The sequence below is a fragment of the Xiphophorus couchianus genome, chromosome 2 (genome assembly GCF_001444195.1).
Source record: "Xiphophorus couchianus chromosome 2, X_couchianus-1.0, whole genome shotgun sequence".
NCBI lineage: Eukaryota > Metazoa > Chordata > Actinopteri > Cyprinodontiformes > Poeciliidae > Xiphophorus > Xiphophorus couchianus.
In genome coordinates, this window is record NC_040229.1 from 13,056,523 (window position 1) to 13,082,282 (window position 25,760).

General features: G+C 39.0%; 1 protein-coding gene across 1 annotated transcript; it reads left to right on the forward strand.

Moving 5' to 3' along the window:
* The first annotated feature begins 305 nt into the window (after positions 1-305).
* Positions 306-25,760, forward strand: klf13 (Kruppel like factor 13). Its single transcript, XM_028026038.1, has 2 exons — positions 306-2,241; positions 18,429-25,760. Exons 1-2 carry the CDS (start codon positions 1,650-1,652, stop codon positions 18,734-18,736), a joined length of 900 nt encoding a protein of 299 aa, XP_027881839.1. The 5' UTR covers positions 306-1,649; the 3' UTR covers positions 18,737-25,760.

The window sequence follows — 25,760 nt, forward strand, 5'->3', positions numbered from 1 at the left end:
CTTCTTTGCAAATTAAACATTTTTGTTGCATGTTGAAAGCAACCATATTGAATGCCACCCAAGTTGGATGTACCAGTGGTGCCAAAAATCATGCCAAAAATGTCTATCTGTCCATCCGTCCTTACTTGAACTAGAATTTTGCCCTCTTTGGGCAGATTGCAGATTAACATGGTGAAGAGGCACAGTGGGGGTCCCTGCCCTCTTTTAATATTTAATTACATGTTTTGCAACTATAAAGACACAACCACACCCACAGAGTTTATACACATTTTATTTGCACTTTCTAACCTAAACATTCACATAAAGTACAGCATTTATAGGCATTTTTGCCACATTGACATTCTGCTAACAAAATTTAACTCTCACGAAATTTGAGTGAAACAAGAACTCAAGTTACTGGGACTATTTATTACATTTTGAGATGTTCATCCATTAGAAATTGGAAACTTTTCCGCTTTCTTCTTTTTTTCTCAAATTCCATCTTTTCCAGACTTATTACTGTAAATAAACTATGAATCTGACTGGTCAAGCTCCAACCAAGTAAACAGAGCATTAACCACAGACTTGTAGTCTTTGAGGTTTGGTGTCTTGCAATTTTTGAATGTGTCCCATGTCCAGCACACCATAATCAAAGGACTGAATGATCTCCTCATATGCACAAGTTATACAGACTCCTGTTAATTACTCAATATGTACGTAATTGATGCAGGGGTGCATCTATTTGTACGAGGTCCTTGTGCATTTTGAAGGCTTGTGAAAAGTGTCATTGCTATCATTGTTATTAATGACAACCAGGTCTAATGTTTCCTCCACTTTGCAGACTTTGTGTTGCTGCAACATGTTCAATCCCATTAAAGTACTTTGAGGTTGGAGGTAGTGACATGACAAAATGCTAAAAAACTCCAAGGGTTAGGAATACTTTTGAAAACACAGCAAACCTGATTCACATGCGTGTATGGTGTGTGTTTATCAGTTAAGGTATGTGCTTTGATTCTGCTTTTTTAAGAGATAACCACTGTGACCTGGGTCGCACAAGGAGGTCACGTGACACTGAATGATCTTGAAATTTCCCTGGTAACATTCCTCAGCCCATCTGATCAAAAAAAATGCACCAAATAAGAGATATCTAGTCACGGGTTTCTACTGCATCAGCGTGACTGTCTCGGCAATTCCTGGCGGCAGGTAGACGGCTGCATCCTCGCGGACGCATAGAAACAGCGCAGCTGAAACTTTCTAGTAACTCGTGTTGCTCGGAGCACTCGGGGACAAGCTGTACCCAATGAATGAGCCACTCCTCTGACGATGCTGCCGAGCGCTGCCCGGCTCGACACGCCCCCAGCATGGATACAGCGAGCTGGAGCAGGCGCTCGGGAGACGCGCTCACTGTGCTGGAGACAGTCTGAAGCCGCAATGGGAGTTAACGCATCCAAGTTTCAAGAGTTCCTGCTACCGGTGTCGCTGCACTAAACAAAGACTCCGGTTTCTGCTTTCTCCCTCTCTTTCTCTTTCTCTCTCTCTCTCCCCCTCTCTTTCTGTGAGAGAGAGAGAGATCTTCTCTGCGTTTTTTTTTGTTTGGTGCGAGGCGTTTCTCGCACAGGATGTTGATGATTTTGGAAAGCCGGGTAAGATCATAAAGTCAGTTCTCTCTGATGAGAACGACCTCCACCTCACCGCCACTACACAAAGGGAAACACGGCGCAAGTACTTTTTTTAAAAAACAGCCTCCTACACGCGGATTTATTTCAGAATTATTTTTTTCCCGAATGTCATTAAGAAGCAGAGGAGGCTGTTTCAAAGACAGAATGGATCACTTTGCAGCAGAGTGCCTTGTTTCAATGTCCAGCCGTGCAGTTGTTCACCCCCCTAAGGGCAACAGGGAGATTAAACCGGAGATCCCAACCTCTTCCAGGACAGGGGAAGAAATAAAGGAGCCCCTGGTGAAGGAGAACTCCTCGATTTTCGTGGTGGCGAGGATCCTGGCGGATTTTAACCAGCAGACACCCAACGGCGTTGCCGAGCAGGCAAAGATAAAGGAGGAGAGCACGCCGAACCTGAGAGAGGATGGAAACTCTGCCACACCTACCGCCACCTCCGATCCTGCGCTCAGACAAAGAGGCAAGAGATCGAGAGGTCGGACAGAGCAGGAGCCACCTCAGAAAAAGCACAAATGCAACTATTCTGGCTGTGAAAAAGTTTATGGCAAATCCTCCCACCTCAAAGCTCATCTAAGGACACACACAGGTCAGTTCGATCGGATGCAGGCGTTGAATGCTGCTTTATTGTGTTCCCGTTTCACACGAGAGTAAAAGAAAACTGAGAATACTGTCTGATCTAAATAAGATATACATTAAAACTGCTTTATTATTGGTGAAATTCAAGAATCCACCTAAATTAATAAAACTAACGCGCTCGTGTTGCATAGCGTCATAATGATACATAGCTCTGAGTTATATAAACTTTATAATGTCCTTTTAATTTCTGGGAAGGGAGGCTTGAAAACAGTGTCACTCCCACTCAAGTCTTTAAGCTTTGTCCTCCCCCCTCCACTCCTCCTCCTCCCCACTGAACGCACGCACGCACATCCACCACCGCATTGGACAGTATGTTCAAACTGAAACTGCGGTGTACACGTAGAGAACTACATTAAGCTACGTTTCCTGAAGAAGATTGCTCCTTTTGAAAAAATAAAAATAAATTGTTTTCTTCAAAGCAGCATGAGTTTCTAAATAAAAAAAAAATAAAAAAAGCAAAACAGGTAGCCATAGATGCATGGGCATGCAGGAAGTTTGCAGAATCAGTCCAAAAAGTCCAATAAATGCGCTGCGAATCAACAGCGTGTTGCATGTGACCTTCCCACACACACCTACACACACCCCAAAAAATGACCATACCTCCAGCTTTTAGCGATTTGCATTCCACAGGATAGGACACTGAAGAAGGGAGGGGAGATACAGATCGACTGAAATTGGGGGGTTGATAAGAGCCGTGCAGTCAGTCGCCTGTCTGCCCACAGCCCTTTGTTATGATGTGCCACACCCCCGCTAGACAGACTTGCCAGCTGATCTGGCCAGCAACAGACTCAGCTAGCTGAGCCTCGACTGAGGAGTCTCACTGCCGTTTCCTCGTGATGGGAGCGCTGCAGCTCACACCTCATCTTTTCGCTCCTCTTCTGCTCACGCACACACATGCATCATCTTGACAGGGCTGAGAAGAAAACTGAGCTCTCTGGATCACAGGATAAAGCACCTTGCGTGAGCGTGACCCACATTTGAGTCACTTGCTGCAGAAACGTGCAAGCATGAAAAAAGCAGCTCGAAACAGATGCAGGGCACCCTCATCTTCAAGGCATTTTTATATCCATAGAAACAAAACAATAGTTTTGTGTCATACCTTAGTCTGAGTCCCAATTCTAACAATTTCCCCTTTCCCCACAGCGTTTAGCTCATGTAGTGATTATGGGAAATGGGACACTCCTTCAAGGAGTGGATTCATCATCAGTCCCTACTGATTTCTGCCAGACTGAATAAAGCAAGCAGTCTAAATAGCCACTCACATATCACACTTTTTAAATATTTATTCAAGAAGAACAAAAAGTAGGCTTTGGGTCAATTTGCCCTTTTATCAAAACTTATTGTATTCTTCCTCATAGTTTAGTGTATTCATAAATGATGGAGATAAGTAATTATAAAAATGTGCAAATCTCACATATAATTTAATTCAGTTGTTTGTTAGAAGAAATTTGTATTACACTCCACTTACATTGGATTGTGGTTCTGATCCTTGTTTAGGCTATAAAATATAACAGATTGTAACAGAAAACAAATTGGCTAACCTCCTGCTGGTATTATTTGTGTTTATAAAACATATAATCACATTAGTGTACAGGTGACTATAGAAGATAGAAGAACATGGAAAATGACTTTAAATCGTTTTTAAAGTGGGCAGTAAATGTCCCGAGGTACATGGGCGAGACTTTGAACACTGACACCTGCAAAAAATTAAAAAAAAACAAGCCCTAATAAAAATCAGACTTTTGTTTTTTGCATAAGTTAGTGAAAAATATAAGTATTTACATATGCAAATATTTACAATTGTTAGACAAACTGAATCCTTCTGTTCTTTTTGTGTTTCTGAGTAACAATCTACATATACAGTCATACGATATTGCACCACAACGACTGAAATATTAGTATTGCTGCTGCAAATGAATAATAGGATTAATAAAAAAAGAGGACCAAGCATTTTTTTAAAATATACTTTATTAGTTTAAATTAGTAATCCAATATACTAACCATTTCATACATAGTTGTTACAAAACAGCTGATTTTAGTACAATAGTCTCCAAAGTTGAAAGGTATTCCTTACTATGCTGATACATTTTGGAGGGATATATATACACACACACACACATATATATATATATATACATATATATATATATGAACACTTGAACACATGAACACTTTTTATTTTACCATATGCAGATTAGCAATAATTAACAATGAAACCACATGTAATGCAATGACATTACAATGATTTTTGTGCCGTCAAAAATATGTTAACCGGGAGTCCATTTTTAGAGGGTAGAAAGCCCTCCTCCTGCTCTACAGAAAGCTTTGAAACGCCACACCCCTAAAAACAACTCTATTGGGGAAAAATGGAATTCAGCCTTTGTCTTTCCTTCATCTCAAACTAATTTCCCTGTCTGATTTGTGTCACTTTATTGGTAGGTTTATCATCATTCATAACAACTGCACAAATATATAATATTCAGTGAAAACAAAAAGAACAGACCAGCCTTAAACACATTGGGAGACCAAATGCTTGAGGATTTTCTCTGTGGCTGGTACAGAGTCATTTAATATTGGTTGGAGTCAACTTTTACTGTTGCTCCAGTAGAGCCGACTGCCGGCTGTTAAATCACCACTTGTTAAGAAAACGCTAAAGGAGAGAAATGTGACTTATAATTACAACAAAGAAGATTGTGTCTATTGTAATTACTGTTTTGTTTTGTTTTAGTGCAGCTTTACCACAGCTCATTATTCGTTTTGCCTTTCAAGCCTTTTCTTTTGTCTTGTTGCTCAGCTTGTGTCCCTTAATTTGTGTTAATAAGGTTGGTTTGTTTTGATTTAATTGGTAAGTTCCAGAAACTCCTAATTTTGCTGCCTTGTCTCAGAGAAAGCTCCAGCCTTGCTTCCAGCAGTCAGTTCCCCCCTCCATCAGCCCAGACCATGTGAGTTTAGTGCGGTTTTATTGCTCCGTGCTAGCCCTGCCCTCGTCTCCGTGCCTAATAAGCGTTTCCTTTCGCCTGCCTCTCTGTTTGGATATGCTCCGTCGTCTGGCTTGCTCCACTGGGCAGCGTCCTATAAATTCTGATAATAATGACCCTCTCTTCCCGTTTTACTGGGCAGGTCCAAAATGTGGGTCATCTGAGTTTAGCAGGGCTGCCTCAGCCTATCTTAGCATGTTTTCATGGAGTCAGACTCAGGCAGCCTGCTTCCTTTCAGCCCATACTAGCAGAATCACGAGAGAACGGATCCCAGCCTAGTCAGGTTCAGCCAAGTGCTGCTTTCTAATTGAAGGAGAAACACTATAGACAACAAACAAAGAGCCAGGGACAAGATGTTCCCTCTGGCTTCTGACACTCAGGTTTGCCAGGTTTTTTTTGTAGAGGCTTTTAAAAGGAATTTTCTTTTTCTTTCGTTTACAAAATGTTCATGACCAATAAAAAAACCCTGGCCTAGTACATTTAAATTGTATAATGTTATTTGAAAATTCCTGAAACAACATGTAATTATAGTTCAGTTATCACTTTTAGTTTGTTTAAATATGTTGCAAGCTGTTAAGGGGTTTGTAAAGGCCCAGTTCCTCAAAACATGAACAAAACTAAAGCATTTATTTTATGCTGCTAATTTGGTTTAGCCCCTTACTTTCTTTGCATTAAATATTCTAATTCCTCCCTTTCTTAAGATGTAAATACACATTTCTTCTTTGGTTTGTCATTTGAAATCTTGGATCTCCAAGTTTGAATGTATAAACAGTTACCGTTTGAGGGCTCCCCCTCATTGGAGATAAATAGGTTGCATTTTACGTTTCCTTTTGTTCACGCTGGGTTCAACGGGGACATCCTGGGTGTAGCACACACAGGAGTACACACTGAATTTAAATCACTCATTATACTGCATTGAGTTTGATGCTTAGGAATCCAGAGCAGTTAAGGGGTCTAAGGTTACCAGACGGCTTTTGTTTGGTATCCTTATGTTGGAGGTGGAGCCATTTTTTTCACTGCAAGCGTCCTGTAAAACGTGAAAAAAGCAGAAAAAATGTGGTGACTTCAGACTGATCTACAAATAGAATGAGTAGTGGTCTATATTTTTTCAAGATTAATGAAAATTTTCTCTTGTCTTAATGTATTAGACCCACCCAGTGGTGTGTTATGATTTTAAGTGAAGTCTCATTAACATCCCGTAATCATGTCATGCACACTGCCATCTCCAGAAAACTGATGGCCCCTCGCTCTTCTTCCAACCAAGCCCCCCCATAGCCAGATCTTACAAAAGCCCATCTTTTCAGGGTACAATACACATGTGAAACCTGCTGGTCACACAGAAGGGCCTGGGGCCAATATTTCTTTACAACAAAGAGCCTAATGACATATTCTATAGTTGGGTTAATGTTTTTTTCTGAACCTCTTTTGTGTTCTGCTTTGGTACCACTAATTTTGTTAGATGGTTGTAAAATCCTTTACTGTCCTAAACAATAAGTGGTACCACCTGGAAGCACAGTTACAGCCTGGTTCTTCAAATGTGCTACCTATTTTTAGTCAAATAACTCTGGTTAATGACATTTTTACATGGGAAATTATCCCAAATTCCACATGGAAAGAGCAGCAGGAGTCCCTCATTATTTATGCTTCATCCCTGCCAGTGGTTTTATATTTGGCTGAACAGTAACACAGAGTGCTCAGTGTTCCTGTGTGGTTGGTGGCAGTGATGAGGTATCAGGGTGGAGATTGGATTTTCCTGAATCCATTCTTGGCACGCTAATGGGTAAAAAAAATAAATAAATAAAAAAAATACTGAGGGGCTGAAGAGTTCAGTCTGCCTAACTGACCAGCAGCAGGAGTTCCACCAAATAATGCTGTCATACAGCACATTATGAAACCTCTGAATCACATTCAGATATTCAGATAATGATGTCGGATTTTGCTGCTGCTACTTTAATGACATAGCTAGCATTTTTATATAGGGCCTATTCACGTAGAAAATGACTTGCTCTGGATAAGAAGCATAACCTATAAGGGCCAAGATACGTTGCATAATTTAAAATGTTTTTTTTTTTTTAATACCCATTAGGCCAACTATGATCCAAGTATGGTTTCCTACAGGTTTTGTCTATATGTACAGTATTGCATTTAGCCAAACCATGTGGATCAGATATACGAAGCCTATTGTGAGCCCAGGCCCACTTAGCACACATCATCATGTATGTGTATTGGAGCCAGGTATAGGACTCCACACAGTACAGAGAGGAACATCCTTTTATGCGGCAACATAATGTTAAAATGTTAATTTCTACAGTGCTTTGTGTTTCTCACTATTTTGCAATGGCAATTGAGTTGAAATTTATTCAATATTTTGCGGCAGCCATAAGAATATTTCAGCCAAATTTAAATCTGGAGTTCCAGTATGTGGAAAATCGGCCAAAGAACATCCCAAATGCTTTTGTTTGAGGGTTATGGATTTTAATTGCCTTTAGGTTTGATGCAAGAAAACTATGGAGAAAGGTTCGGGCTTGTACTGTATTTGGCAAAGACATATTAAAGACATATTGTGCAATTTGAACTGCCTTTCCTAGATATCTATTTGAAAACCAGCTAAGACCTATTTAGGGTGCCATAATGGTTTTTGACAATGTAGATTGTATTTTGTAAATTTAAGTGGTCTCATGCAAGAAACCCATGGTGAGTTCAGGTCTACTTTGTACCCAATCAGCATGAGCAAAATCCATTTTAAGGCCACATATGCAGTTATATCCAGTACTCTTTCCAACTCCTTTTGAAGTGTTTTGAGAGTAGGTTAGTATTTATGTCATATTTTGTAGTCAAGACTATGAGCCTCTGGACATTTATGTATGAGGCTCACACGAGTAGAGAATGGGCTGATAATGACCCCCAGATGGTATTTTTCATAGATTAGTTATTGCCCCAATTTTAACCACCAATTAAATGTTAATATAGTGCAGCCCTGAATAATAAATGGGGTAGAGTTGTGTCAGGCAACTGAATTTATTGATACACATTTGAGACCTGGCAATGACCTCAAACCCATACAAGAAACCTGTTATTTCCTATTTTCACCCATTAAGAAAAGAAAAATCCATATGGGAGTCATGTACATATCTGGTCTAGCCCTTCTTCTATTAGGCTACTTGGCCCTGTTAACATTTTGAAATATTCTATGTATTGTCCTTTTCATTATTTTCTATTTGAAATTGAGCTTAAAATATGATCATGAGCAAACATCCTAAGCTTTTTGTAATTGAAGTCAAATTTCACTGAGTTATAGAAAAGTCAACATTACAAATAGGAAAGATGGAGACCCCTGAGCCAACCTGATCTCACTATTCAGTACATCTATCATACATTAAAAAAACATGTTCAAGGAGGAATAAGCTTTAATTTCACATCTGACTTTGTATAATATTGAATCAGAAACATATGTTTCAGTAAAATCTGTTTGTAAAAATGTGCTTAAATGTATTGATTTATGAAAAATGTTATTGGCCGGTATTGCTGAGAGAAGTTTGAGCCACAACAATTAGCATGCCTTGTCTGCATGTTAGCTTTCGTTACTTTAGTCTAAATTACAATTTCACGTTGGAAAACCTTTGCTATACATGTACAAATGTGCCTTTGTTGCAGTGTATATTTTGCTATTCTGCTGTGAAGCAGCAGTGTGTGTCATTATAACTGGTTGGCCCTGGAAAGCCAAGTGGAGCAGTACTTTGTGTCCACAGAAACAAGGTATTAGTTCAATCTACTTGATCCTCATGGTGATAATAAAGCCAGAGTGGAGCCACCATCTTGCCTAGTACCGTAATCATTTGGTGCAGGGTTACTGTCCCACTGAAGATATCTTGAAGGCGTTTCTTGGTGCATATGCTAACCATATGTTGTCCTACATGTGCTGATAGCAGATCAGATTCTTGATAAAGAAGCAATATATTCTCAATTTGACTGTGAATGAAGCAGTCGAGCATGCAGCGCTGACAATCATAGTGCTGAATGGCCCCTGTGAGCCCTAGCCCTGACTGTGGTGTTTTCAGTGGCCCCCAGGGTTCATGTATTCTTTAGTTAGCTGTGGAGTAACTCTATAAAAGCTGCTCTGTCCTCTCCCATTGCTTTCCTGCCTGAGAATCATAGTAGGCACTGAAGCGGTTTGTGTTGAGAGATCAAGATCTGGCCACGTCTTGTGGTGTGGGGTTGATTGGAATAGAGAGATACAGACCTGTGGAAGACTGTGAGTTTTTCTCCACAACCACAGTATGAAATCTGCTACATGTCGCATGTGATGAAGGGATCTGCAGCACAAAGACAGAATGTACAGTAGAGTGCGGCAGGATGGGGGTGGGGTTGTAAACCAGGGTATTCACTGTCAGTGTCATCTATTAATGTAGGTCATTTATTCAGCTGCAGCCAATTTGATTAAGGTTTGTGGGTGCACAACCTTAGGAGCAGAACCCCCTTTGGTCAGAAACTTACAGTAACTGTGTTCACTCTATGTTGTTAATAGCTGGTTGAATAAGAGATGAACTTCATGCACTTTTGGTGGGAGTAGTTTATTTCAAGTCTTTGTGTCTCAGTTCGCTCCTCTACAGTATCTTGTAAAACCATTAGTACCTCTGGATCTTTTAATTTTTGGCAGGTTACAACTGCAAACACAAACCATAATATTTCCATTCTTGGATGATGGGACAAAAAGTCCTCTAGAAAAGTTGAAAGCTTAGGATATTGTTTTATAACCTAACTGCTATAAAGTTCTCTTCAACTTTGTCTCTGACCTTTTTGTTGTGTTCCTTGGTCTTTGTGGTGTGGTTTGTTTTCTAATGTTCGCCAACAAACCTCTGAGGCCTTCTCTGAACATATGTTCTTATATAGAGTTTAAATTACACACAGGTGGACTCTGTTTTTCTAATTATGTGACTTCTAAAGTCTGCTGATGAGACTTTGGGGTTAGCAAAGTACAGGGGGCTGAAAGCAAGTGTATGGTATACATTTTAGATTTTCAATTGTTAAATAAATTAAATTCAGTTTGTTACATGGTGGCACAAAAGTAGGTCCTGAGTTTCCCAGCCAGGGATCTTTCTGCATGGAATTTGCATGTTCTTGACATTCATGTGTGATTTCTCTCTGGTCCGTTCTGGCTTCCTCCCATAGTCTAAAATCATTATCTTTAAGTTGACTGAATACTCTAAATTCTCCTAAAGCTGAGTATCCACTGTGCAATTTTTGTGCCATTTCGAGTCAATTTTCTAATCGTGTGATAATTTTTGAGGTCGTACCGAGTTTTGGTTTAATCATGTGTGGAGCCATTGTGCATTGTGTAGTACATGGGGACAACAACAAACGATTAACATCTCAACACTCACTCTTAATCAACAATCTTAGGGTGACACAAAAATCAAACCTGTTTGAAATTCTGTTGACCCCTCATGAACGTTAATTAAAGCAGTGCCTCAAGTCAAATTTATATTAACCTCTCACGTTGCGCATGCATCAACACAGAAGGGGGAGTGAAAAAGGAGTAGTTTTTAAACACTTGTTACACTTTTCTTCACACGGAATGCCAAGCATTGCCAAAGATGTTTGTTTTTGTTGGACATTATCTCATTCTCAGGTGTGTTTTCCTTCGCTTCTGGTTTTTTTCTCCTCCTTCTTTATTGCAGTTCTGTATTCTAGAGACTGACTTGTTGCACACACGAACAGTGTGAGCAGTCAGGTCATACAATGTGAGAACAATTTGTGAGCTATGAATTATTAAACCCTATGATGTAGTCATACAGTTTGAGAAGGAGCAGAATGCAATTACTCAAAATATAGTGTAGTGTATGCCCAGCTTTGGGAGATATACCGCTTATACCACAAGTACAAGCAGTTGTATACAATGTATGGACTGAAAAACTAAATTTTAATCATGTGTCTTTCTTCTTCTACATCACAATTATAAAGTACTTTGTGTCTGTCCATCTCAACATATCTTTATTTATTATTCATAAATAATGAAATGTACTTAAATTTCTGGTAATTAAAAACTGAATTTGAAATAGTATTTTCACTGTATGTGCAATGTGTGGACGGCGTGAACAATAGTGTGTGTATGACTAAATGACCAGTTATTTGTTATGAGTTAAGGAAGAGAGTGGCTCATTGTTTTATCAGAAAAACTTCAAAACTTTTCTCTCTTCTCCGCCATTAACCTTTATCAAGGCAACTGGAAATTTCTCCAGCCTGCATCTTCTCCAATCACAGCATTATGTGGCCTCACAGGATCTGGCCTTTTTTCAGTGCCCATGGAGGATGTTGACATTATGGAAGCAACCGTGTCAAAAATGTCATGTGAACTGGCATCATCCTGCTTGACAATTGTAGACAATGATTGAACATCAATGTGGAGTCACTGTAAACACCCTTTAATGACAACAGCTATTTGTCTGCTGTCGGTTAACTTGGCTTTGAAGCGTAACGCTGCCTGCAGCACATCTAACGCCATGTCCTTAGGTCTAACACAGTGACTGAGTGTTGGAAAATGTAATGAGATGGTCAATGCAGACTGCCCTTCCCTAAATAGTTGGATGGATGAAGTAATGTGTGTCAAAGTGTGAGCAGGAATCAGAGAGTCCCACTTAACTCACCTCCATGGCTGTATGTGAATGTCAATAGGCCTGCAAGCTGGCTGGTGGGAGAGAGTTACGGCTAGTGCGAGCAGCCCATCCGACTGAAATGCATTACGAGAGAGCCACTCCTGCTGGGAGAAAGGCTGCTGCTATTGTTCTCAATTTGACAGCTACCAGCTAATGAACGCCAAGCCAGCTAGGTCCCTATCAATAAAGGCAAAAGATGATAATACAGGGAACATAAATGTTTCTGAAACACCTGACGTCACCTTAGGTGTTCCAGCAGAGTTTGTTTGCAACTTACTCTTAATTAAGGTGCCAAAAAAAACATGTTACTACTTTGTGATTTTTTTCCCTGCTAATTTGTCTTCTCTCCCACCGAGTTATTCTCTCATAGCCGAGCAGACGGATAAACAGTCGCTCTGATCACAGATGTGTTTCGACTGTGTCTTTCTGCAGACCACAAAACCTTTGCATGCCTGTGTTGTTATTTTTGCACATCCAGAGTCTGTGTATGCTGCTTTGTGAACAATGAAAGGAGGAGCTGCAGAAGCCTTAATGTATATTTTTTTGCCTTGCCCACACGTGTTAGCGTTTATATCGTCTTGGCATGTGATGGTGCGTGTAAAGGGAAAGAGGGCGGGTGCGGTGGGTTAACCCCGTCTGCTCCAGTAGTTTGTGGCAATGAGGGACTCGGTGATCATTTTGGTGTTCTTCAAAGCCAAGCGACTGGTCTGTCTGCTGGCTCCTAGCTGGTTGCAGGTTATAGTGTTGTAAACATGAGACGAAATTATTGGGTTGCGCTCAGCTCTACCACTGGAGTGAGTGTCCCTCTCATTTCATGTTGCCAAGCTGGCTGTTCCACTAAACTGACACAAATGTGGAATAAATCCAACTCCTATAAGGTACTGCCTGCATTCTGGCTAGAATAATGTGTTCCCTTCTTGAGACATTTGCTTCTAAAATTCTTTGCATGTTTAAAGAAATGCTTCAGGGTTTTTCATCTGAGCTTCGTCAAAAGGTTAGCAGCAGTGAATATGCTACCTAAAGTAGATTACTGTCATGGCGTCCTTCAAGTTATTTTTGTTCAAACTCAAGTTAAATCCTTAATGACCGAAATTTCCATTTTGACATTGCAGATGTGCCATTTAGTCTACTTACAGCACAGAAGGTGTTAATTCAAGTCATTAACCTTAAGCCAAACTTAGCACATAAAAACTACACATATTAATTATTTTCTAAATATTGTGCACACAAAGAGTTTTAAAATTTAATCATTTATTTTAGAAGCCTAGTAGGTTACAATATTTGTCTTACTAAAAATGTAATACTAATTAATATTGAATCTCTGAATTAACAGGATGTATTTTTATTAGAATCAGAGGTGTCTTTGGTCTGCTGCCCTAATTCAACTGTATTAGAATAAAATGTCAGATTTAAGCTGTGCTTATTTTGCAATAACCTGGCCTGAAGTCATTTAATGCACATTTCAGTTTTTGAGGCATTCTAGTGGTCCTTATCATGATGCTAACAATTACAATTAGAACCAGTCATTTTCTTTTGCGAAAGGGACAATATTAGTCATTACCTCAAATTGTTAACAACTACTGGCTTACTTTGATTCCTCATAACTTGAGAGACAATTGTTCATGGGAAAATCCCAGACCTACGGAACGAGTCAAGGTCAAGCATTAAGCCTTTGTTTTTGCAACTTAAGAGTGACTCATGAAGACCCACCTCTGGCATTGTCATTTAGTAGAAATCTAGGTTTATGTGCAGTTCATATTGAGGGGTTAATAAAGAGAAGACAATGACTATTTTAATAAAAATAATAATAAAAAAAAACACCAGTTAAATTTTCACAAAAATTTATTTTGTTAAAACGCTTGAAGCAAACACAATAATAGTTTAAAAGTGTGTAAAATACCAATCACGTTAACTATTCTGGCATCTTTGAGTTTTAAGACAGACGTCTGCTTTGGTCTTGCTCAGAGTAGTTGTTTGTGTCAGGGACCAACTAATCCGGGTTTATGCTAAATAAAGATCTCAGGACCATTTTCAACTGCGGGGAAGATATTAGCTGCTAAAATCCTTTAACCAAAACTCCACTATGCCAAAGTATCCAAAAAATATGTATCCAGGTGAGCAGGAAACAGAAAGTTAGCTTCAAGGTGATCTTTGAATTATATTCAGAAACTGTAATTTTTCCTATCACCCCAACTAAGGAATTTTCTCTTGCTCACTTTTCTGGCAGGGAGTCATAGAGTTTTGCAGGTGTATGCTGTGTGCCTATGCCTGAGAATGCAACAGGAATTTTATCTACATTTAGCTGAAATGCTGGTAGCTGTTGTTGGAGCAGGTGATCAAGTTCAGTTCCTGCACTGGTGCCTGCGTCAAAGAGAGATTTGATCTCTCCTTTGCAGATAGAGTCCTTTACACCTCACGGATAGATTCCATTTCCCTCGAGCGTTTTCTGCAGAAACCACTGAGATATGAATGAGTTGAGGACAGAGGGATGAGCTGCTTATTTACTGACCCACTGGACTCAGTGAGAACAGTTATATAATTGCAGCACCTGTGACATAATCACACCACCTTTGAGTGGGGGGGTAAGGGGGGACACTAGTGCTTAGCAGAGGTGGTTTTTGCGTGCATGATGTAACTCACTTTATGGGTAACTGGGTCACTGTGTTCGTTTGAGAGAAGCTTCCCTCCTGTCTCCCTCCACCAGCCCCTCCTTTTGCCCTCGCCCTCTGCAACTGACACGTTCTGCGAAAGGCAAACCATGCATGTGGCAAGCTGCCAGGGATGGGATAACCAATCAGTGGGGCCTGACATCACAGTCACCACGCTGCCCCGCTGTGGGAGGACTCTAACTGGATGGGAAGAAAGGCAAGCTCTGGTCACATTCTTTTTTCAGCAGAGATGCTGAGTAATCGCTGCAGTCTACAAAAATAGCCTGGACAGTGACATCCCAACGGCGCACGCAGTGTTGTCATTTTCATTCAAAGCATCTAAACATGCACCAGTAGGGGTTTTTTTTGTAGTGTAACAAGTGAGTCCATGAAAAATCTTTTCAAAATTTCTTCCACTTTTTTTCATTTTTATGTAAAAATGTAAGTAAAAAAAAAAAAAAAACAGGTTGCAAAAAAGTGGCCACTCAGAATACTTTTTTGGAGGAACATCTTTTAATTAAATTTTAACAGTCTTTGATGCTGGGAGTGGATTAGCATCCCACTAATTTATCAATATTTGCTCTCTCTGCCCTGTAGTAACTTTCCAAAACTATCAGATTGTTAAAACAGCTCTAATCCATAGCTGAGTTGAATTTAGATCTGGACTTTGCCTAAGCAAATCCAAAACTCCAATCTTCATTTTACTAATTCAGTCTTATGTGATAGTATGCGTGGACCCACAGTCATGCAAAAAGATTAAATTCCTCTTCATCGATGCCTTCAGGTGTCTGCGTGATCACTTATGCAACCAGGTTACTGCACTTTTTAAAAATTTTTTAACACTTGTCCCCTCACCAGATTTGTTTCTTTTTATAATGATTTTATGTGGCCCCATTTCACATCACAAAACCTTGGAGCCTGCAGCATATTAGTATGTGAGACCCAACACATAGCAAAGAGTTGTTTGGGACTATGCCTGTTTTTCTTGTTTAAAAACTGTAGTCTTTAAAGTCAAAAGCTTTTTGAAGTTTATTCAAAATGCTTTAGGGATTCTTCTAATTTACTGAAGTTAGATATCTGATGCTTCCACGATACGTTACTGTATCAGGCCAACCAGACTGGGTAGCTCAGCTTTTCAGCTGTTCAAATATTAATGTTGGTTGGATCTGTTTCTCTGGTTATTGACCCCTAAGCAGGTTGCAGAACTTGGCTCTACTTTTAGGGCAGTAACTCATTTTGCAGTGGCAGGAGGGCAGCCCAAACTCCCTTCTGCTGCTAATATGATACTAAATCAGTCCAACATGACACACCTCAGTCAGATGAGTGTCTAGTAATTTAAACTCCTTTTTAACCAGCCACTATATGTGTTCCTTCTGTAGTTTGAAGCTGGAAAATCAATGTGTTTTTACTAGTTCTCATAAAAAAACACACACATTATGTCCATATGCAAATTTATATGCATCGGTTAGTGAGTTTCATGAAGTGATGCATGAACCTGCAGGAACTGCAGTAGGCAGGGCCGGCTGTGTTTGTCTGGAGCTGAGGTAAGGCGTCAGAGGCAGGAACACAAGCCATACTGTCTAGACTTGCTCTGTCTGTCTGCATGTTTTGTAAGCATGCAAAAAAGGGGGGTGGAGGGCTAGGAGGATTCTAGATTCATAGTGAACCGAGTTCATGTTTTTGAGACTCTCTGGCATATGCTAGCATATGAATGTTTGACGGTGAACAGTGCTTGTTTCCATTGTGGCCCACAGGGGAAACCAAAGAACAAAGAAAGCCTTTGGAGGCCATTTTTTTTCTTTTTGTGCCATCTATAAACATTTATGCATCTCATTTTCTCATTCATGCCTCAAACCATTGGCATAGGTTTGTATAATGATTGATGATTCTTATTCAAAGGAGAAATCCTAAATGTTTAAAGATTAAGTCTTGTGTTCGCTGGATGTGTTACTTTATTATTCAGAAACTCAATGAATATGTACTCAACAGCATGATCTATCAGGCAAACTTTGTGAGTTGGTTTCATGCGTAAAGTTTACAGAGTAGAATGACATAAAAACATAATGTGTGAGGTAGCATACAGGGGTTTTTAGTAGATTTGCTTAAATCCTCACTTTAATTGCATGATGTAAGGGAGAATGTGTAAATTTCCATGTTCCAAAGCACAAATAGCTACATGTTTGAAAATGGGTTGGGTAGTCATTGTGAGTGTGATTAGCATCTGGAGCTGTATAATTAAACTGTGTCTGCTAGTTCAGTGTCACGCCAGTTTGTTGGTAATTTATCACTACTAAAGCAGTTACAGCTTATTAGTTTTGTCATGTTTTCAGATAACTCTTTGATTTTTAATATCCTTCTTACAGAGTTATTAGACTGTAGGAATAACATTGTTTATTTATTCACAGCGAATGAGTCATCACTCATTCGTGTGATGAGGTGTTTATCAGATTAAGATAACCAGTGTTATTATCAGGTTCCATATGGCTCACTCACATACACTCAAACTATTAGTGCTGCCAAGCAAACCTGGTATACCAAGGTAATCAAACATCAAATGAAAGCAGAGGCCTGTTGTGGCCCATTTACCGCTAATCACATACCGTTTACATTCCTGCACGCTATTGTCCAAAAAATATTTTACCTTTTTAGAAGTCAAATCATGTTTTGATTGTGTTCTTTAAATCTCCAAACTAGTCATTTGTATCTCACCACAGTATTAAAAACACTCCCTTCTAGTTTTATAATAGGGAGCATATTTACATATTTAAACATTTAGCACACAAACAAGATGGCTGCAGTCAATACTTTATATTAAATACTAAAGGGGATGATTTAATTTCCACACTAAAAACAGCATGAACATAAGTATATGTATAGTATAGAATAATCCATAAGTTGTATTACACATGAAGTGATGTTTGGGTTAACTTAACTGATTTTTAGGTTTACATTAGTTCCACAGTAAAACATATGACTTTTAAAAAAAACAAACAATCTGATATTGGCTACGCAGAATTAATCAGTTACCAGCATGAATGTATACCAAAATTTTAGAATTTTAATATTTTAAACCAACCAAATATTTCCATGATTTTACCATTCCTTGTTTTCCTCCTGTGAAAGAGATCTGGAAGTCTGATTGAGTCATTAAGTAGTTCAAAATGGCAGCCTCTAAAGAATCACAAGAATCCTACTGCTTTGTCCTGTAATTGAACAAAATGGATCACAATTTTTTATTCAGCGATCCATTGACACTACCAAACTTATGTTGCAACAGCACGAAACCAGTATTTTGGCAAAAGAAATGACCCAGACGTGGCTTTGTGCGCATGTGTCTGTACGTGTATGTGTGTGTACACTTAGCATGGGAACTTGAAATTTCTCAGTTTGGAAGCAAAAGCCACAGAGAAAGTTTCTATTGTACTTTCATGTTATTAGAAGTTACACGGGCTTCTTGAGTTTAAAAACAGTGTGGCCTCACACAAAACTTACGTAATGTATTTAATCTTCTTGTAACATTGGAATCAATGGAACCCATCCATCTTTGGAGGTTATCACCCCATTAAATGGACATTATCTTGTCTTATCTCTCCCTTGTGGCCATGAGGGGTCAACCTCTGTCTCTAAGGACCCTATATCAGACATTTTCACTAATCCTGATAGAATACATAAAAATCTGCAGAGATTACTGATGACCAACTTGTTCATCAGACACATCTCATTTGGCATGCAGCATTCTGCTGCCTTCTTCTCCTCATCTCTCTTGCCAAAAGAAATTTCAATCATAATGAGACAATTTAGCCAGACACTAGAGGGATCTAATTGTTACGCCACATTTCTCTTGTCTGTGTTCTGCAGGTGAACGGCCCTTTCCATGCACCTGGCCCGACTGCAGTAAGAAGTTTGCCCGTTCTGATGAGCTGGCCCGCCACTACCGCACCCACACGGGAGAGAAGAAGTTTGGCTGTCCACTTTGCGACAAGCGCTTCATGCGCAGCGACCACCTGATGAAGCATGCCAGGCGCCACTCAGATTTCCAGCCCGGCATGTTGAAGAAGCCCCACGGTGGCAACGCCACGCGCCCCAGTTCTCTCAGCGACTACAGCCGCTCGGATGCATCCAGTCCCACCATCAGCCCCACCCTCAGTCCAGCCAGCTCGCCTTAAACTGAAACCTGGTCGCACTTTTCAGGCCCACAGATGTGAGGCCTGCAATTTCATCATAACACTTCTGTTGCACAGTTGTCAGCAACCCGCTACCCCCTCCTTTGCTATTCCTGCGCTTGCTGTGGTGTACCATACTGTACATAAGTGCTTATTGTAGTGCAATTACTTGTGTGATCCTAAAAGAAGATAATGCCTTTCCCAGATGGCGATATCTCCATTCTGTACCACATGTCTGTATTTTTTAAGCTTCTGACTATGGCTAGTTGTTTATTGTATATTCACAGTTTAGAAGAAGGAAAACAAAACAGACACCATCATATGTCTTCTCAAAATGTTTTGATTTTAACAGATTTTTTTATTGAATGGGTTAGGAGAAGGGGTTCACACACACACACACCTCAGGATTGAAGACAGTTGCTTTTTTCTGTAATACCACAGTACTCAAGAGTACTCACATTGACTGCACAATATACTCATCACTTTATTCGAAAATTCAACAGGGAGTTGAATTTTGCGCCCTGCTCAGGGATGGCCTTGTTAGCTTGAAAGAATGAACATGGTGAAGAGAAACATACAGTACATACTATACTTCAGCCTTACACTCAACACAATTTGCACTCTATGCTTTGTTTGTTGGCTTTCACATTTGAAGAAACCAGACATAAAGTTATGAGGTCATTTTGCTAAGCTACAGTTTGTGTTCTGTCCTACGTCTAAAGTGGAGGTCAAATGTAACTCTTCTTTTCTGAGAAAACAATCATTGAACCTGCCGTGGAAAACAAATACATCAGTGCTAATACTTTTTGATATTACACTGGGTATAAGATGTGCACTGCATTTAAAAGTTCTAGCAGTGCAAAGTGTTTGAATCTACATTTTCAGGCGGATTGGGATTATATTGGGTTAATATTTTTTTATAAATGTACATAGATTTAAAAAAAAAAGAAAAAACAACTGAACCTTTACACACTGAGAACGAAGTTTAAAAGCAGCTGTTGATGCCTAAAAGTAACAGGGTTCATGGAAGTTTCAGTAAGTTCAATGAAATGCTTTTGAAGACCTTTTTGGTTTACATTAAAGACCTGCGTGATTTATGACGAATAACTTAAAAACACATATACTTAAAAGGTTGTAATTAGCTTAATTATTAGCTTAAGCAATGTAAACACAGCGTTGGCAACTTTAATCGGTATTTCCCAGCTCCTGGATGTGTGTTGAGTTCCTTTACATTAAGGCTGCTCAACCTTTCAATGTATTTTAGGAGTTAATGAGGTACATTAAACTCTTTTAAAGCCAACAAATAACTCAGTCTCATGATCTGTAGTGTAATCTGTCAAAACATCTTCTTAAGGGAGATTTTTTCAACTTCTTAATTAAATAAAAAGTTGAATCTAAAAGACTTCTGTATAGAAAATCAACATAATTAATACCCTACTTAACATTTAGGGCACAAAAGTCGAAAAATAAATAAACTTCCAAGAATTAAGTCTACTATGAATGAAACATAATCTTAGTCGACATTGAATGCAAGGATTATTTGACTAAATGGCATCTAAGAGAGTTCTAAGCAAAACCTATAACTTCAGTTAGGGTCACTTTTGTATGAGCAAAATGTTACACAAGTTAGGAAAACAGTTAGAAGACAATGATTAATAAAAACCAGCTAATACTTTTGAAGAGAAAAAGAGGAACTTAACTACAGATTAAAATTGTCAAAACCATAAAATCTATACAAATGAGCAGGAGAACGAATAGTCACTGGAGGTGAAAGGTCAAAATCAGGAGGTCTGTGGACTTTCCTGCAGTATATTGTAAGCTTCAGAGAAATTACTGATGACGGGTTTTAGCCAAACTAAAATCCTTGTTTTCACACCAAACCTCTTTGAATAAATGCTTTCCTATGACGAAGGAGCTAGTTGTGGATAACAACAAGAATTCTTAGATTTTGATTATCTAAACATTCAATTTTAAGGCCAAATAATGCTTTATGGGGTTTGTAGTTTTATCACTGCATGAAAACAATAACATTCCTTAGCCACAGCTACAAATCACCAACGTAACATTGCCAGTGCGTTTTTAAAAAAATATATATATATATACGTATATTACAACACAGAAAGGTTAATCAAAGAAGCAATGAATGAATGAATGAGGTAAGCCATAGCTAAATGTATTTTAGGATTGAATCTGAAAAAAAATCAGGGAAGATTTAAGACACATGAGGCCTAAACTTGAGATAGCTGAAAGTAGGACTTTTGAAAACCTTGCAAAATCCCTGATTACTCTCTGATCAGCACACATTTAACTTAAAATGGAGACAAAACAACTTCAGTAGCAGCAAGATATTTCCACCTCATCAAGCACATAGGAGAATGTACCAAAGAAGCGCTTCTTATTCAGTGCTGTAGGGAATATTGAAGGTAGAGTCACACACTCAGTCACTTCCTCCTGGCTCAAGTTCCTTGGAGGAAACAGCTGCACCCAAAAGAAGACATTCCCACCCTGCTGGAGGTAGTGCTAGCAAGTCGTTCACCCAGCAAGGCTTTTCTCATCTGGCTCTACCTGTTCTTTCAGCGAGCCTGCTGAATTACATTAGTATTGCCTAATTAGGAGGTCAGACGTTGGCTAGCGCAATTGTCTGATCTGAGCTGAGGGAACAAAGCAGATATCAGCAACAAACAGGCAAGAGAGGGCAGGTCCTGATAAAAGAGGAGAGGTTTTATCACAAGCCGAACAGCACAAAGGAGGAGACACACAGAAGCAGACACCCCCCATTTCCTCCTCCCTCCAACTGTAGAAACAGCCAGCAGAAAAAATAGCTGTAATTGGTAGCTTGATCTGAACTGCAGGATAAGAGGAAATGTGTACGAACAAGAGCTGTTTGTAGACAGCACTAGCAGCGTGGGTGGGAAGTGCCTGACTCCATCCAAAGCACAAACAGAATTCCTTCTCATACAAGCCGGAGAATCAGATTTCACAATGCAGAGGAAACCGTCACTCTGGGCTTGCACTGATAAACCTGAGCTTCCAAACAGCTGCTTTCAAACTTCCTGTCTCTTTACAAGTTGGGGGATTTGGTGACTTTCAAAGAGTTGCAAAAACATCGAAACCAACATCAACATATCAGCAAATTGCAGCGCTCACCAGACTAATGTCAACCCAGCATTTGAAGCTCAAATGTCACTATGAGAAAGCTGACAGACATGCCTCAGTAAGTCAAGCAAAAGTGGAATAAAGCACCACTATCAAAACTGCTGCACCCCTGCCGGTATATATGTTATTCCCGCACTTTTTAAGTGCTTCACTGCTGCAGTTGGATCCACATCCATGCAGTTGAGACTCCTTCAGACTTACTGCCATCAGAGCTAACTCGAGCGTTATCTTGCGTTCGACGCTGCATGCATGTTAACTTTGCCCTGAAAGCGAGGAGTATTTCCTTTTTTTCCTTTGAGTCAGTCTGGCAGGTGTAAGTTCATGAATGTCAGGCCTTGTCCTTTTTCCTCAACTGCAGCCATCTTCTTTTGAAGTCAAAATGAATCCCCCTCTCATTCTCCCTTATTTAGCTTGAAAAGCAATGAATTTATCTCAAAACATAATCCTTTGTATGATATTAAAATAGTTTGCAGGCTGCAAGATGACACTTTGAATGCCACTGATCTGCAGCTCTCAAAGACAGAGGGGAGAGTTCACCATTTTTTCTTGAAGCAACAACTGCTGTTGATCAGCTTACCTTCTGTATATTCCTGTTTTGGTTATAATTTTTCGACCTGGTTTAAAGCGTTCACTTGCAAAAGAAAAAGAAAAAAGGAGAAAAAAATTACGCATTAATCAGTTTTTAATCTATAATCTGCACATTTTCCTCAGGGTCAACATCTGCCAAGCAGATATGGGACAGTTTGTGGATTTTGTTGTAAAACCAGTCGCCGCACGCATCAGGCTGCCTGTGGCTGCCCATTGGTGGTCCTCAGTGCCCAGTGTTCACTGCTGGTCAGTGTGTGACCATGCTGGTAACACAGGACTACCTCAGTGCAGCCCTTTTTGCCTATTACATGTCTTGATAACATTGCACAGTCCTGCTATCGATCCACTCTGAAGCTGTTTTAACTTATACAACCATTTGAACAGAAAAAACCTGTACCTTCAGCCAGACTGCAAAAGTGACATGTAGGCATCCACAGACAGAGCGTCTCAAAAACCTTTACTCTCACTGTAACTAATGTACTTGAATAATTCCAACACGCAAGGCCATTGAACACAATTTTGTACATGTCCGATTTTACTGTTCTTTGCTTTTGCTGTCCGAGCCTTTGAGAGAAAAAGGCATGTAATCGCCTGAGTTGGGTTTTTTTTCTTATTAATTTCCGATTTTTTGTCAGTTCATTTCAGTAACTGTTTTAGAGTTCATCGCAGCTCGAGGTTTGAGCTTGTTTATGTATAAATTAAAATTTTGTGCGCTATTAACAGGGTTTTTTTCCCCCTGAGTACTCTGTTGATGTCAGGGATGCGGGTAAATCCTGTTATCTGCAATTCCAAAAAGTTCCTTTAATTCATGAAATGAAAAAAAAAAAACAAAAAAAAACTAAAGAAACTTTGGGGTGGATGGGGATTTTCGTTTTGTTTTTACCTCTGTGTAAGTCAGTTTCAGAATCAGTGATTGATTTCTTTTTATTGCTTTAGATTATTTGAAATGTTTTCCATATTATTAGAGACCACAGAATTGTGAGTTAGCAATGTAGTCATTATTTGTATTATTATTATTATTGTTATTATTATTATTATTATTATTATTGTTGTTGTGTGAGGTTATGTTTTTTTTTGCAGAATTATACCTCTTGAGATAATTGAATTTTCATTTACCTTCATATCTTTTCAGAGCATCCATCATGTAGCTTATGTTTGCTTAATGAGTAGCAAAAAAAAAATGTTGGTTTCATTTATTCCTACTTGAATGAAGAAGTAGACAAAGAGAGTTTGTTTTTATTCCTGTAAAAAACTAAAACAGAAACACTGGGCTGCATTTTACATAACCGTTCCATATTGCCAGATCCTGCATGTAACTCAAAGTACTAGGAAAAGAAACATCTTTCCTGGACAATATTTGTATATTTTTTATTACTTTATGCTAAGAAGCTGTTTGAGTATCAAAGTGATCCTAAGCATTTACATTCTTTTGACTTCAGATCTATATTTCTGCTGAAGATCACATAATTCTACATGCAAGGATTCTAAAATACTGACAATACATGTACAAATTCAAGCAGCAAGCTAACAATTTAAAGTTCACAATATATATTTAATTAAAGACATCAGTGTGTTACTGATCAAACATCGTCAGCAGAAGTACAAGCATGATCCACGCAATCGTGTGCCAAAACTACAGCTGTAACTTCTTAAAGAGGATACAAATGTCGAGCGTAAATAATCTAGCTTTTATCAGACGTTATAAAAAATAGTACTCTTGTATAGTTTTATATAGAGTTTGACCTGTCAAATGTTATGTACAGGATTTGATCAAGCAGTTCTGCTCTAAGTTAAATGTTTCTGTTCTTTATGCTTTATGTGAGCATTTTGCTTTGTGTAACTTTGTTGTTATTGTTATTAATTTTGCTCCTTTTTGTTGTTGTTTCTGTTCAATGCTGAAGCAGTGTGTATTGCTTACTGCAGCTGTTTTTAACATCTTAACAACTTTGATGATAGTCGCTTGTCCATTCCAAAGGATTTAAGATTGCATTTGCTCTGAAAGTGCTGCTTCCCTTGACCTGATATTTTTTTTCTTTTTTTGTGGGTTTCTGAATACAAGTGTGTCCTGACAGTCTACAAGGTACTTTTTCTAATGCCCCACATGCATTAGACTATGTTTAACCCAATTTGAATGAATATCTACAAAATGTAAAAGTTACAGAGCATGTCTTCCCACACGACAAAGACCTAAAGCTTTTGCTTTTCACAGTCGGGGTTTTCATTTTATTTGTATTTTTTTTAAGAGGCAGCCATATAGAGTTATAGAAGGGTTGTTGATCTTTGTTACCAAAGGCTCTGAAAGGAAAAGAATGAATGTTGGAGTAGTTTTGAATCCAGCTCTGTTTGTACCAATGGAGTTCAAATTCAATGTGTTGTACTAGTTGATAGATGGATGTCATGCTTGACATGGACCTTTTTCTACATCTCAAGTAGGCAACTTTTCTTTACAAAGTAATTTGGATGAACTAATGTCATTCAGTCACCCAAGCCAACGTACTCAGATTGAGTCTAAAATGAACAAGGCAAAAAACAACAACAACAACAAACAAACAAAAAAAAACAAACAAGCAGATCCAAACTGTTGGTACTTTTAGTTTGAACTTGTCTGCTTGAAGAGATGCTGTGCAGCATCTGTTCCTCACTGCAGAGAAAGTCTGTTGAATAATGTTTGTCCTTTAAGGATTAGCTCGTTTCAGGTTATGCAGCATACAGTGGTGTCAATGACCTCTTTGACAAACAGAGAGCCTCTCACCAGCCTTTTCGGTTCTGTTTCCTGTACCTGTTTGTCTTCAGTGTACCTCCTCCGTGTAATGTTGCTCTCTTGATACCTCTGTGTGTTTTTTCCTCTGCATCCTCACCATCAGTTGCCTGTTGTAGTGACTTCATGGTGCTGCTTCCCCCTCTTATAGCACCATTATAATCTGTTCTGTAAATAACTCTCAGCTCAGCTATGGCCAGTACATTCCTCTCAATGACCTCACTTAAAACCTTCAGGTGACTCTGTTATTCTATTTTTATTATGTTTTTTTTTCCTCAGCAAACCAAAATCACTACATTCAAGTATTACAGCTGTACAGTTCAATGAATTCAACACACATGTAATGTGCTGGTCTTAGCTGCTCTATTGTATCTTTTTATGGCATTATTTTTTACATGTTAGACAATATATTGTGACCATGTCCTATGCAAATATGAGAAATAACAGATTGTTGAATAATGTATGTTGTCATAACTTGTATGCATGAAATAGTGAGTTTACATTTGGAAATAAATTCATAAAAAA